Source organism: Chaetura pelagica, unplaced genomic scaffold, assembly GCF_000747805.2.
Source record: "Chaetura pelagica isolate M959 unplaced genomic scaffold, ChaPel_1.0 scaffold361, whole genome shotgun sequence".
NCBI lineage: Eukaryota > Metazoa > Chordata > Aves > Apodiformes > Apodidae > Chaetura > Chaetura pelagica.
Genome location: NW_009952363.1, coordinates 1,556,731 through 1,571,899, shown reverse-complemented (window position 1 = coordinate 1,571,899; position 15,169 = coordinate 1,556,731). Strand labels below are relative to the sequence as shown.

The following is a 15,169-nucleotide window of genomic DNA, read 5'->3' as shown; positions in this document are numbered from 1 at the left end:
AAAAGCCAGGGAAAAGCTGTAACCATACAAATGTCATTCCACCACCTTGCAAATCCACCCTGTCTGTGCAGGAGTGAAGTGGTTTCTCTGTGATGATGGCCAGCCCTGAAAATTGCTCTTGGGATGAGAAAAGAAAACTTACTTTCTTACTTTCTTCTGCATTAGCTCTGATAGTTCAGATGCTGCAGGCTAAACGTGACCCACAGCTACAAAGCCTCGACCCTGCTGGTGCTGGGGGGTTTGTGAAGGCAGAGCTGGCAGCTCAGCAGGGTTGGGCTGTTGGTGCTGCCAGGCACCAGCTCATCCCCTCCCAGCTGCACTGGGCACAGCACCCAGGTCTTTATTTCTGTCCGTGCAGTCAGCAAACTGATTCAAAAAACCCACAGGGAATGGATATGATGGATAAGAAAGTGTTGGGTTTACCTTTTCTTTTTTTTTTTAGAAAGGGGAGTTTTTCTCTTTTAAATGACATCTCCAAGGTGACACAGGGGGACTGAGCTGGCAGGACCTGCTGCCACATGCCTGCTGCCCTCCTCAGGAGGCCACCAGAGCAGGCCTGGCTGAAGCACAGGGCTGTTGGTTGGAACAAAGTAGGATGCCCAAACCCAATCCTGTCACCCCAGCACATAGTGTGACACCCCATGGCCTCCTGCCACCAGGACTTGGCACAGCTCCTCCACTCACTGTCCTCAGAGCAAACATAATGGGAGGAGGATCATCTTCAAGGGGAAAAAAACCCAAAATATCTGACAAAACCTGTACAAGATTGTGTCTTAGGACAATTAATATCTGGACAAGTCCCTGCTGAGGTGAGTGAGCAAAAGCCTCTTTTTTTTCTTGCTTTCTTATTTACAAAGCTCATTAGCAGTGAGACAGGTGAGGGGGTCACTGGAAATAAAACCCAAGCCTCATTACTGACATGGATTCCCCAGAGGACACCAGTTCTCCATCTGAGCTGTCTGTCAGGGTTTCCCAGCTTTGCTCCTCTCTTCTGTTAACAAGGCTTTTTTTTTTTTTTTAAAAGAATATTTAATAAAGTGTTTCAGTAAAAAATAAACTGCCTTTTTATCACTGTTTTCTCTACAGCAGCAGCCTCTTTGTCAGCCTTCTCAGGTGCTGGGGTGTCAGAGGTGATGCTCTGTGCACAGATGAGCCCAGCTCCTTCCCAGCTCTTCAAAACCTCACAGGGATGCTGCCACCCACCCCCTGCTCCCAGTGCCACTCCAGGTACCACACACCCGTGTCTGGATACACCCGGAGGTGATAACCCCAGGCAGCTTCCCCAAGCTGCATCCCCAGCACCACTGACCTGAGGCTGCAAAAAAGGCTGGTGGCTCCATGCTGCTGAAGCATCATGTGCCATGTCCAAGGGCCCTAATAACCCCCCTTTGCTCAGAGGCATCCTCACTGCTTGCTGAGGAACCTCTTCAGTGTGAGACAAAAACATTAATCTGAGGCACTGCTCAGGTACAAGCAACTGCCAGCATTTTAATGAGCTCCAGCTCTGCACTGGTGTGTGTTTTATTTGCTTTTTGGAGCTCAGAAATGATCCAAATGCAGCAAACTCCTCTGTGTCCACATATATTCAGACAACTTCAGCTTATTCTGCCTTTGCTTTCTTAGCCCAGAAGGCCCTTGGTGAGGAACACTCCTCAGCAATAGCAGGACCAGAGTCTGGCTGCACACAGCCCAGTACCTACAGGTAAGATTTATCCCTCCTGTGCTAATATTTTGGTAAAGCAGGCAAAAAAGCTAAAGTGTCCATTTGCTCCAGGTGGTCTCCCTTCAGGACCACCCCTTGTTGGGGCAGCAATGTCTTTACCACCACCCTGACTATGGGGCAGCATCCTTCCCTGAGGGAAACACCACAACTATTTTCTGAAAAAAAAAACCAACAGTAATTATCTTCCCACTCTTTTCCTCTCCTTCCTTTTCCCTTTCAAGATCATAAATCAGTATTTTAGCCTCAGAGAGCCAAACCCATCTGCCCTGCAGGCTCCTGAGCACATGCTGCAAGAGCTCCTCCTCTTCTGCCTGATCCCCACCTGACAGCAGGCTGGGGGCTCCATGGAGGAGCCCAAACCTCCAGGCACTGAGGCAGCATCTCATCACCTCCAACCACCACACAACTCTTGAGTGGACCCTCTCAGTCAACTCACTATGTCTATATTCACATCTCAAAGTGGGATGGACTTGTTTCAAGCAGCTGGTGGGAAGCTACATACACAGATGTCAATGTTCAGAGCTCCTAGAGCAGGAAAATTAAGCTAGCAGAAACCTTCCAGCTGCTTCCCTTCCAGGAGTCACCAACAACCCGTTTTGGAGTGTGCTGGAACCTCATGCCCATTGGGATATTCCCTTTTCCAGCCACAGCAGAGGCTGACACTTCCAAAAACCTTTGGGAGACCAGGAATTCCACTCCTGCCCCACTTGACATCCAGGTTACGTTCTGACCACTATGTTACACTTCATATCCTAGGACCCATCCCATGAACTCAACCCAGCTGTGACTACCACACATGAAGCACCCTACTCTGCTGGGGAGCAGAGGGATGAGGAGTGATGCCAGCCAAGAATGCTGCTGAAAAAGCCAATGCTGGAGAAAACAAAGCTTTTATCACCCCCTCAAATATTTCTTCCCAGAGCAGGCAGGGACGTCCAGCTCACCTTGGTGCTCCTGAGCTATTCCACTTGCTTTAAATTTAACCACCACTTGCCAACATGGTACAAACCCTCTAGCAGCACTGGAAGCAAAAGCAGGTGGGTGGTGACCTCTCACTTTCCTCTCCACTCCCTGCCATGGCCAGATACAGGTCCCAAGGGCTTCTGCCATCCTTTGCTTCCCTCTCTTCCTCAAACCCCATTTTCATCACAGGTAGTTACCTGGCTTAATGAGATCAATGTGAAACTGCAGGCTTTTTGGGAAGGGGGGTTTGCTGTTGAGTTCAGGGAGCTGCTGCTTCCAATCACAATATGCAAAAGGAATAATCTTCTGCTTCAAGGAGCCAAGTAAACTTTAAAGGGATTAGAAAAGAACAGTTTCCTCCCCATCGCCCTCCCCTGCGTGTGCATCTCTAGCATAATTAGCTAGGGGCCTCCTAAGGCAGGGACAGATGAGTTTTTATTTTTCAATGAACAATTGTCTGTCAGAAACATGCAGATTTGATGGAGCTTAAAATGCTTTGTGGGATTCCATCAATTACATCGCAAAACTCATCGGGAAATGAGGGGAGCGTTTAATTTTGACAAGGTTGAAATGTTTTGTTTTCTGCTGCCTAATTTGGTTTTTATTTCAGGCTGTACACTGGGATAACACAATATGTAACATAAAGATCCAGATGCATGTTGGAATTAAACATTTCCCCCTCCTTCGTGGGACATGTTTCAAACCAAATGGTTTTGGAATTTTCACATATGTGGGAGGTTTCTGCACAGCATTTTGGTTTGGGCTGAAACACCCCATTTCTTCCCCAAACAGTTCCTCTTAAATTCAGCCTTTTTCTCTGTCTTGTTCTGCAGAGTTAAGGAACAGCCCCTCTTTTTGATGTGGAAGAGAGAAAAAGAGAAGGTTAGCTCCAACAAGCTTACGTGCCCACACAAACTGTGCCAAATTTCCCTTCCTTCTCTGAAAAGGCTGGGATCAACACTGTACTGGTGTCACCATGGGCCACAACTTCATTAAGAGACTCTCTGGTAGATGCTCACCCTTCTGCTGAGCTGGGCAAGCTCCTGTCTGACAGGCTGAGCCCCTGCTTGGGAAGAGGACTGGTCAATAAAATGCTTGGAGCAAAGCTCAAATTAGCAAGAAATCAGTGCCAGAGGAACCCCAGCCTGCAAGCAGGGAGATGGTGAAGATCAGCAGGGTCTCATGTCCATGCAGAGCAGCAGTACCTGCCCAGTGGGCTCTCCTACCTCTTACCAAAACCCCTCCTGATGTCTCCAGGGATTGAGCCTCCATCACCCTTCTGGGCAACCTGTTCCAGTACTTCACCACCCAATTCTAGCATGTAACAAAGAAAAGCAGCATGAAAACAGGTTTTCTAGGTGTTGGGAATTGCTTTGCTATGTTGTAAGGTAGGGCTCCAAGGCAAGGCTCCAGCTAGCAGTGCCAAAGTCTTAGCAAGGTTACAGCTCACACCTCTTGGGACTACCCAAATAAAAAATGCCTCCGATAAGAAAAGAACTGTGGAAAAACTTTATCCATCAATGCCATCTACTGGGTACACTGAAAAGTAACAGAAAAGCCATGAGATGAGGGGGGAAAAGGGCTCCATGGGAAGCGTGGGCTAGAAGCTGGGGAGCTGTTACCCCTCTGGGTGAAGATGCCACTGGGGTCTTCAAGGTGACACCTCACATGCAGGATTTTAACTAAGCAAAGAGATGTCCTCTTTTCTTCTTCAAGACTCCCTCACAAGCTGCAAGCAACTGCCCTTGACTTTTGAACCAAGGCCTTTTAAGGCCAAACTATTAGGTAATGGAAGAGCCCACACAGCTAAAGAACCCAAAGATAAATACATCCTCAGTCCTAGCAGAATTACTGGAAGCTGTATTAAGGTCATGAAGGCATTGGTAACAAATGATGATTATACATAAAAAGAATAAGAAATCTTTGAGATTTGTGCTGTTCCCTGGTTGAGCTGCAAGGCTCCAGCTCTGCTGTATATTAATTGCTTACAAGGCTCCATGTGTATTTTATGCTCAGTACCTGCCTGGAACGTTTGTTGGATTTAGCCTTGATTGATGAACCACTGATTATATACTTCTGTAGTCCTCAGCAAATTAATAAACTGTTGACTGGTAAAGATTAACAACATGTCAGGATTTGTGAAACAGTGTCCCAAGTAAAGCTGAAGCAAACCTAGTGCTAAAATTAGTAGGCAAATACTCCCTGAACTCTATAAAAGGGGATGGCTTAATTAAATTACATCCTGATATTGCCCACAGCACTTATCAAATTGGCAAACTCAGTTCATGGCAGTTCAGCTTTAAAACTAACTGACATCCTTGCAAATGTGTAGCAAGTGACCCCATCCCTGCTGGCACGGGAAGACCAGCTCACAGCCAGGAGACCCCAGGAGCAGGGCTGGGATGAGGAGGGCCTGTATCACCCAGTGCAGGGACCGGTGCAGAAGGTGCCACAAGGTCACATGCTGAGGCTGCAGCATGATCCGAAATTCAGCTCCCACCATGTGCAGCCCCACTGAGAGGCATGAGCACGAGGCTGGAGGCAGTGCTGCCTGCCCACCCCTTAGGCTTTTCCCCAGACAATGGTCAGAAACACAGGACAGTGTCCTGCAAACCTCTGCTCCCACTCCTGCCACTGCTTGGCACCTACAAGCAGGTGATGAGGGTAAAACTTTGTACAGGGTTGGGAGAGCTGGGAGGGATGGAGCACTGTGCTCTTGGTTTCACCCCAATGGGAAGCAGGGAGAGATGTGGAGCTGACTGGGAATGCAGCAGCCATGTCCCCACTCCCTCCAGGAGGTCAGCTCTGCTGTCTTCATGTTGCAGCTGAGACTGGGTAACTGGGGGGATTCACCCCATGACTGGGGGCTGTGCAGAGGAGCAGAGCAGCCTGATGCTCCTGCAATAGGGTCAAAAGGGGGAAAAGAGCAGAGAGAGGGGAGACAGGCATCCCTGTGGCCATCTCCTGTGCCTATGGGATGCACAGCCCTGGCAGCCTGGTGTGATGCAGGGGGACAGGGGGTCCTCTGGTCCCTGTGTTTCACTGCTCATCCATGGCTCTCAAGGTGGAGATGCCCTCCAGGAGAACAGCCCCCACTGCTTCTCCTCTCTCCCCAGCTGCCTGCTGTGCACAGTTCCTTCTCTGCAGAAAACCTCAGTCAGCTATTACAGAATCAGGGGGTTATCATCCCCTAGTGACACAGTTTTCAATTTCTACCTCTCCCCACGCCAGCACAGTGAGTGCTAGGCCTGTAATTTATTGACAATTTCTATCTTAATATATCCTGACTTTTAAAAAGGGGCATCTCTTCCCAGCAGCACAGGACAATTGGAGCCCAAATTGCTTCTGACAGTGTCTGGGAGGCACGTTGGTGTTCAGAGCAAACGTCTCCCTAAAAAAATGGGGAAAACCTCCTGAAAGACTTAAAAGCCAGCTGTTCCTTGGAAAAGGGAACAAAAGAAAGCCATGTTGAGAAAAGGAAGGTGGAAAGGGAGAGGAGTGTTAGCAGGGGATGATGCTGGGCACTGCTGGTGAGACATCAGGCTGTTGTGCTAAATGGCACTAACAAGCAGTGGGAAAAGGGGATAATGAAACCACCACCCCTGGGACAGCACCACTGCAGCCTGACCTTTCCCTGCTGCTGTGGCTAAACATCTCCAATCAATAAAGAGACACTTAATTCCACCTCTGCCCAGATGGGAGGGATGGTGCAACCGGGGCTCTGCCCACTGCAACAGGGAAGCAAAGGAGCAGAGGGGCTTGGGGATCTTCAGAGCAGTGGGTGTGGGTTTGCAGGGCAGGTAAAAAAAAACCCCAGGGGTCTCCACCTGCTGCCTGGCAGGCAGGTGGCTCCTACAACAAACAGCTGAGAAGGGTTGTCTAGGTTTTCCCCCGTTTCCCAAAGCTCTGCCCCCAACTCTCTGCGTGTTGTACCAGACTTGCACAAGCTCCACATGCAGGGAAGGGGTGACTTTGCTTCGAGAGCTGGGAGAGGTGCTGAGCTCTGCTGATCCCACCTGGAAGAACAGTCAAACTCCTCTGTGCTTTGATAGCTGGGAATTATTCCGAGTCTGGGCCCAAAACTAATGGTCTAAGAGGTCTTCTGGAGGGCAGGGAGGGGAACACCACTGGGAGAAGATTGTCTGGCAAGACATGAGTATGTTCAGAAACAAATCAAGACTCTGAGGACACTGGAGGTTGGGGAGGTGCTTCGTCTTTCTCCCACGCTGGAAAGAACAAGGCAGGAGAAAAAGCAAGACTGCTTTTAACTTGTACTTTCTTGACAAGCAGAAAAATGACCATCAGCCTCCAGTATTTCTCTTTGGCTCATCTGAGCCCCCAGACTCCTTCTCTAAGGTCCTCCAGGCATGTGTGATTTGCCATGAAGCTCCTAGGGTTGGGAGGAGCCCACCACTAGCGCACAGGTCCCCTTGACCACATCCCTGGAGTGGAAGCAGGCAAGTGGGAAGTCCCCCTCTGGTTTGTCTACAAAGCAGACAGCAGCTGGTGGAACCAGCAGCCTTGGTACCTACCACACAGCCTGTTGAGTCCACCTGGCGGTCAGAAACGCACTTGAAGTTGCGGGTGCAGCCACCGTTGTTGCGGGAGCAGTCTCGGACTGGCCCAAAGGAGGACAGCAAGTCATTGATGGTTTCAAAGTAGGTGGACAGCATTGCTTCTTCCCTTGGAGAGAAAAGGCACTGTTAGGGCTGGCAGGGAGCTGGCAGCTCATGGCACGGGCAGGGCAAGCCAGAAGGAAAGCTGCTCTGCTGAGATCACAGCATTTCCATTAGCAAACCTGAGTCACAGGAGCCTTCCCAAGGAAATGAAGGCTTTGTGATTAAGCTATACATAATAAATTTGCTTCATAACTCTGACATCCTTGATAAAGCAACCAGTTATGGGGTTTCAGAGATATTATCTACCATTTTCATGCAAACAGGGAACTAAGAGGCTTTATTAGTAGCTCGGAGTTGTGTGTGAATCCAACCCTATACTAGACAACAACAAATCCACAACAGAAAGACTCCTGAACATTTCACAGCTGGACCAAGTCTCTCTGAGTACCACCCAGGGACACTGCTGAAGCTGCTAAGCTATGCTTACTGGGATGTGAATGCAGAGGCTCATCCCTGGGCTCCAGAGTTGCTGGAGCAGGGGCCATGGGGCCAGGCAGAGCTCAGCTGTGGCTCTGCAAGGCCCCAGGCACTGCCAACCTGTCACATGTCTGTCCTAGGCAAGCAAGAAGCAGAAACGTGTAGGAATTCAACAGCCATGGAAAGCCTTGGGAAGCTCCCAGAGCTGCTCCTCGGAGCTGCACACACAGCAGATTTGGTGTGTGACGACGTATCCAGGCACTTTGCTCTGTGCTGGGCTCCCGCAAAGGGAGCACAGATGCTTGCTGAGAGCTTGAAGCAGCTCAAAGAGATTTTTCATCTTCAAAGCACATTTTATAAATTAACCGATACCTGAACCCAATCCTGGGCAGCAGATCTGGCCACCCTCTCACTGACAGAAGAGAGACAAAGCATTTTACCCAGGGTCACAGAACAAGTCACTGATGGTGATGGACTTGACCTCCACAGCTATTTATTAGATCTTTATACACAGAGAACTGCAAATAAACACTGACTGTTCTGACCTTAAAAAAACCCTCTAAGGCATTGCCAGGAGTCACAGGGGACTTTATTCCCATTTTGTATCTCCCTTGTTCTTGTACCACCACCTAAAAAACAACACAATGACTCCATGTCCAGTGCTGGTCTCCCTTTTTTTATTTCTTTTTTTTTTTTCTTCCTGTGTGCTTGGCAATGAAACAGGGGTGAAGGAACATTCAACAGCCCTTGAAGACCACAGCACTGCTGCCTCAAATTCACACTGCATCATCACCTGTCAGAGGAGGGGCCCTGCACACACCCCCTGCACACTCACACACGCAGCCCTGCCAACACCAAACACTTGAAAAAATCATGACTCAGACATATAGATACATATATATATGTATATATATATATAGGCATAAAAATGATGAGATTTTAAAAATAAATCAGTCACTGCATGGGTAGGTTGGTTTTTTTCTCCCTTAAATTTGCCTTCTCTGAGCATTTAGGGTGTAATCAAAATTTTACTTGCAAACCTGAGGGCTTGAAACTACCCAGAGTCCAAACCCAAAGAACTAAAGCCCTGAAGTAATGATGTTGCAGATTCCACATTCCCAGGCGGTCACAGGATTCCAGAAGCTGAGATTTTCAGCATGGAGAACCCCAGAAAAACAGCAAGAACTGGTAAATTGGCACAGCCTCACTGGGATGGAGGTGAAGGGCAGCTTCTCCACTACTGTGAGACGTGTTACCCCAGCACCAGAGCAGCTCTGTGCCCACCCTGGTGCCTCCAGCTGCACCATTGCCCTGTGCAGCAGATCCATGTCACTGCTGCCCACTTACACCCCAATTAATGCTTCCCAATTAACTTTTCCCTCTTGGCAAACATGCTTCTGATATTTCCCCCACCCCCTCTTGGCCTATCTCCTAGATTTTCCAGCATATTTGGAGCTGAATCTCCCTCTGTCCTTTCTTGGTCATGTTTCAAATATCTTTACAGGCTCTTTTCTATTAGCACTCTGTTCCCACCAGAATTTGCAGCTTCTCCAAAGTGAGGGAGTGAGAAAGGCAGATTATATTAGATAAGGGCACATATTTCTGCTGGAGAGATGAGGGAAGGGGAAGAGCATATTATTTACTAACCAAAAATGCTGTTTATTAAAGTAGAGAAAATTATTTAAATTAAAAAAAAAAAGCAATCACTCATAACAACTCCTCCATCACCCACCCAGACAACTCAGCCCCATCTAGTCCTGCCAAGGGGTTTCTCATTGTAGGCAGACTGCAAGCAGAACTGTGCCCCTGTCCTCCCTCCTAGCATTTCCATTTGGCCACCAAACCACAAGACCCTTCTCCAGCTCCCACATCCTTGAAGGGAGAAGGTGAGGAGATACAGATGCCCTGGGTGCTTCAGAGGAGACCCTGGGGTTGGATCCTAAGCAGGGGTAACCCCATAGAGCTAGAGTGCTGCCAGGAGAAGGTGGTTCATCCTACATGGCTCCCAGGCTGGGGCTGCAGTGACAGCTTGTCACACTTTTAGTTAAAATCTGGAAGCACAAACCAGCCTTCCACCCTCAGGAGGGTGAAGAACAGGAACAGGAACCACACTCTCCAAAATCGTGCCTGGCATAATGCAGGACCCTCCACAAAACCCAGGCTGGGGCTGCCAGGCTGGAACCAGCCATGAAATGTGTTAAAATATTAACCTTGCTGGAAGGTGGGGAAGCAGGGGCAGAGGGATGTGTTCAAATGTCACCTGTGAGAGGAGCAGGGTGACAATGTGGCTGGCAGAGGGAGGGAGGCAGCTCAGCTGGGCTGCTTCTGCACCTGCCATTGCAGTAGAGAAGCATCACTTCAATGGGGGCCCTGACCAGGGGGTGCCAGCAGACAAGAGGGCAGATGTGATGCTCAGGGTCAACTGGGAGCAAAGTTTGTTTTCACCTTCCTCTGGAGGGGCTGGCACAGCTCAGCACAGGCAGGCACTGCCCAGCCCTTAGCACTGCCAGCCTCAGCAGCAACTTTGAATTTTAGGAGGGGAAGAGCAATAATTCATTACCCACCTCCTGCAGCAACAATGAGACAGGCAACACGTGGCATGCAGCAGATGATTTTCCACCCATGCAGCTCCAGGAAAGACCCCTGCCTATCCCTCCCTGCCTGCTACATGGGACTGCAACCCCCAAACCCCCACACCAGTTCAGCAGAGCAGGCTATGCCCACAAGCAGGGGACACTTGAGGAGTGATGGAAGTGTCTGGCCACCCCTGATAAGTGCCCGCTGGGTACAGCTGTCCCTCCCCACTGCCTGGACACGCCAGATTAGACCAGCCCTGATGGATGAATCATTTTCCCTGTAGGAACAAGCTGCCTGCAAAAGAACAGCTCTTCTCTCTCGTGCTCCGTCTGCCCACATTGGATCTCACCGAGTGACTCCTGGATCTGTTCTGACAAAGCAGGATGGAGATGATGGGCTCTGCAGCTCACGTCATGCCCACAGCACAGCAGAGAGCCAGGGGGAGCTGCTGGTGGCTCTGGCTGGACCCAGGTGCCGAAGCCACAGGGACTAGGTAGGGCTCAGCACCTGGCATGATGGAGGGATGGGGTAATTCCTCACTGCCCTGAAGCAGGTTCTGGGTCCCATCAAAAAAGGGCATTTTTCAGCAAGCAACCTCATTTCTGGTGCTAGATTCTCTCCACAAGCACACACATGTCTGTGAACACACACACACATGCTCTTCCTCTAAATCTCCAGGCCTCCCAAAGACACATGTAAACATCTAAAGGATCCATTCAGAAATGAAATGCCTTCCCCTCTCTGCCAGGAAGCACAGCCTCAGCAAAAGCCCCGTTTCTAACAAGTTCTATTGCCATAAACAGTGTGATGCACAACAGCAGGGTTCTCCACCAGACCAGGCACAACTCCAGCAGTGCAAACCACAGCCCCCCATGCCATCTCCATCACCTGCCCTCACCTTGATTCCCTCAAAAATACCTTTCTCCATCCTCCTCCTTTGTTCCAGTCCCTCGTTAATGAAGCAGATTCAGTGAAAAATATTGCTGGGGGTTATTTATTCATGAAATACCAACACTGTGCAATTCTCAAAGCCTCCAAAGCACTCATCTCTAAATAAGCTCCTGAGCATTGCAGTGTCTCTCCTTTCCAGCTCATCCAGGAAGGGGATTAGTGGATGTTATCCAATTCAGTTTCCCTTTTTATTGCCTGTTAATGGTTAAAGACTTTTGTGTGTAAAAAGTTAACCACTGCTGAGGAAAAAAGAAAAAGAAAAAAAAAAAGGATTTGAGCTGGGAACTAGACTGGTGCTGCTCTATCTGCTCCCTGAGCTGTGTTTGGAGAGGGACTGGGGGGAGATTTGGAGTCCATGAGTTTTCTAGAGACAAGGTCCACTAGCAGCAAAAGGCATGATGCTGCATGACCTGCAGCTTCATCCCAAAGGTGGGACTGGTACAGAGCAGAGACCCAAACCTACTGGGCACAGCCTGGCCAGGATGCTTCATGTCAATCACCTCATGCTTCCATTGGCAAGACCCCACAAACAGGGAACTTAAGAGCTGATGCACCTGCAAACCAGGGCAGAGCAATTTACACCCAAATTCTGCATTTTTCAGCCCAACAGCTGCTTGTCTGAGCAATGTGACCAGCTCTGGCCACAAAATGTCTGCTGTGCTGCAAGGCTCAAGAAAGGCTGGTCCCCTTGCAGCTAAGAACCCACCAGAGACCTGTTCTCCTCTGCAGACTTTTCTCTCTTCTTCCATTTTGCCCAGGTAGAAGTTAAACCTGGAAGTCTTTTGCCTTTTTACAGCCTCATTCAGTCCCAAAAGCTCAAGCCCAGCACCCGTCCCTCCAGGGCAGTTTCCATAAGGTGAAGGGTGCCTGCCCTGGGGGAAAATGCCTCTGAAGAGTCCCCAGACCTGTAAAATCTGAAGGCCCCATCCATGGTGGGTAGATTATTTCCTCCCCAGCAAATGTTCTGTCTGAACATCACTTGTGTTCTCACCTATTCCACTTCTGCCTTCCTCCAGTCCTTCACATCTCTTCTTCTCCCACTAAAGCCCCACCTTCTTCTGCTCCTCCAGCCAATGCTGAATTCATTTGTGAGGTTGCCAAACTCCTCCTGGAGTTTCAGAATTAACTACTCAAAGATATGAATAGGACTGGTGGAAGTGGGACATGCACAAGCCTTTCTGCTGTGCAAATGGTTCTGCCTCTGCTTTTCTGCAACCAGGTGGGCTGGAAACTTCTTCACCAACCACTAACTGCAAATGGTGGGGGGCAGCTGGTGGGCCATGAAAGGGTAGGTGCTCTCAGCTCTGAGCTTGAAATACCAAGTTGGAAGAAGAATTATAGACTCTAGCAGAAGTAAAGCTAACTCAGGCCTTTCTGCCCTGCAATGCTTGGCCATGTTATGGCTGGGAAGAGCTCAGGGTGTTCACATAATGCCCAGCAAAATTCATCACAGAAACAGGCATAAGGGTTCTGCCTGTCTGCTCAAAACAGTTCCCCAGCAGAGGGTGCACTGCAAGTCTTATAAATACACTCTTTAATATAAGCATCATTTTTAACCAATAAAAACCCAAATCACATCTGCAAAGCCCAGTATTCAGAAATTAATTGTGGGGATTTGAGCAGCACAGGGACCCTGGCTACATGCAGAGCCCTCAGGACCCCGAGGTACCACCACCCACCCTCAGCATGTGCTGTTGCTGCTCTGCAAAGGCAGAGTCATCCCTTCCCCTGGGGGTTTCCCTTCCTGGACTCACCATCCAGGACCCTCAACTTCTCCCAAAAGTTAGTTTATTCTCACAGCTTTTGTACACTGGGTTTGTTTTTCTTCTCACTTAAGACAGGGAGCCAAGGCAACCAGAGATCAGGGTTAAAGGTGCTCTCCACCATTGGGTGTCCAACTAGAGAAGCTTTCCAAATGCTATTTAGTACCTTTAGCACCTCCTGCACAGTATAATTCCAATCAGGTTTGATCACACTACAACTTAGCTGTTCTGTACAGAGGGCCAGGCAATTAAACCCCCAAATTGTGATAAATTTCTGGTCACCTCAGATAAGTGATTTCTGAGTTATGAGTATGGAGTATTTCTTCACTTTTCAACCCTTACCTTTTTTATTCTGCCTGCAACAAGGGACCATTCTCTCTGCAACACTTTCCTGCACCTACTACACCATTCACCACATCTGTAGGGAGTGCAGGAACCATCTCCCACACCACCAAACCATGAGCTATCTCCTGAGCAAATCCATCCATGTACTGAGCAAGCTGGGATGCTCTGGAGAAGTTCATCTCCCCCCATGGGTGCTGGAGGAACCAAAGAGCTGGTGGCAGCTTCTAACTCAGGCATTTCATGGTCTAAAATTTCAATGAACTTAAGGTCACATCTTCAACGAGGTTTCTTAGCAAGGTACCTGCAGATGTGTGTGAGCAGAGTGGATTTCTTATTTTATACAGAAAAACTGGGTTTCTGTCTAGCATACCCACAGACACTTTTCAGCCACTTCAAAAGTGCTGGGAGGTTCTTTTTAAAAAAAACAAACCAACACCATCACCCAGGTCCTAAAGCAGGAGAAATCTTCCTTACTTGAGAGACCCTGGAGGAGGCACTTCAACAGAGCTTGGCTGACATACCACAGCTGATGAGCTTCTCAGTACAAATTTTCCAGGTAGTCTCACTTCTTGTGGTAATACTATAATAAACACTTGCAAAAATGCTCTCCCAAAAACCTTGAGGTTGAAAGTATGAAAATTTCCTTACCATGCTTCAATAATTTGCTAGAGATTCAACAAAACCACCACTCTGCCAGAGTGTTTTTGAAGCTCATCCTGTCATCCAGAAGGGCCAGTAATTTAATTACAGCAAAGCAAAACCAAACACACAGAATCCCAGGATCTCAGGGATTGGAAGGGACCTTGAAAGATCATCTAGTCCAACCCCCCTGCCAGAGCAGGGTCACCCAGAGCACATCACACAGGAACGTGTCCAGGGGGGTTTGAATGTCTCCAGAGAAGGAGACCCCACAGCCTCTCTGGGCAGCCTGGCCCAGGGCTCTGGCGCTCTCACAGGAAAGAAGTTCCTCCTGATATTCACATGGAACCTCCTGAGCTCCAGTTTGCACCCACTGCCCCTTGTCCTGTCACTGGACATCACTGCACAAAGCCTGGCTCTGTCCTCCTGACACTCACCCTTAACATATTTGTAAACACTGATGAGGTGGCCCCTCAGTCTCCTCTTCTCCAAGCCCAACAGCCCCAGCTCCCTCAGCCTTTCCTCAGCAGGGAGATGTTCCACCCCCTTAATCATCTTTGTGGCTCTGCCCTGGACTCCTTCAGCAGTTCCCTGTGCTTCTTGAACTGTAGGGCCCAGAACTGGACACAATATTCCCACCATCCCATTCTGCATTTATTTAATTTCCCAGCCATTTTCAAGGTCCCAGGCTTTATCCTTCTGTTTTATACCTTTTTGGAAGCCCAATTGCCACCTCCTGGCAGGTCCCAGGGGCTCAGCCCCTGCACAGGCCAAAGGTCCCTGTTCCCATGTTTCCCATCTGCCCCCGTTACCCTCATCAGGAGTCCACTCTTCAAGGTGGGGATGTGATTCTCCCCATTTTGCAAGTGACAAAACTACTGACAAAACTACTTTCCCCCTTCCACACAAATGCAGAGCCCTGGTTCCCTGCTGCTATTCCCACAACCACTCCTAACATCCCAGCTGGTGGTTTCAGCTTCAAAGGAATCCCTTTCTCTCTGCTGACTACATCCCCAGCCAGAGCCAGACACACCTAATTCAGTTTTATTAACTTCCATTATTAAATTGTTCACCTATGAAGTAAGCAGTCAACTGAGATGAGTCTGACCCAT

At 49.0% G+C, this 15,169-nt stretch overlaps 1 protein-coding gene across 1 annotated transcript in view; it reads right to left on the bottom strand.

The window, feature by feature from the left end:
• Nucleotides 1–15,169, bottom strand: part of ASTN2 (astrotactin 2) — a gene marked incomplete at its 3' end in the record, with an annotated part of 209,886 nt that overhangs the window by 63,117 nt on the left and 131,600 nt on the right. The window contains 1 exon segment of the mRNA XM_010007953.1: nt 7,219–7,369. Within this exon segment, the coding sequence (XP_010006255.1) occupies nt 7,219–7,369 (151 nt within the window).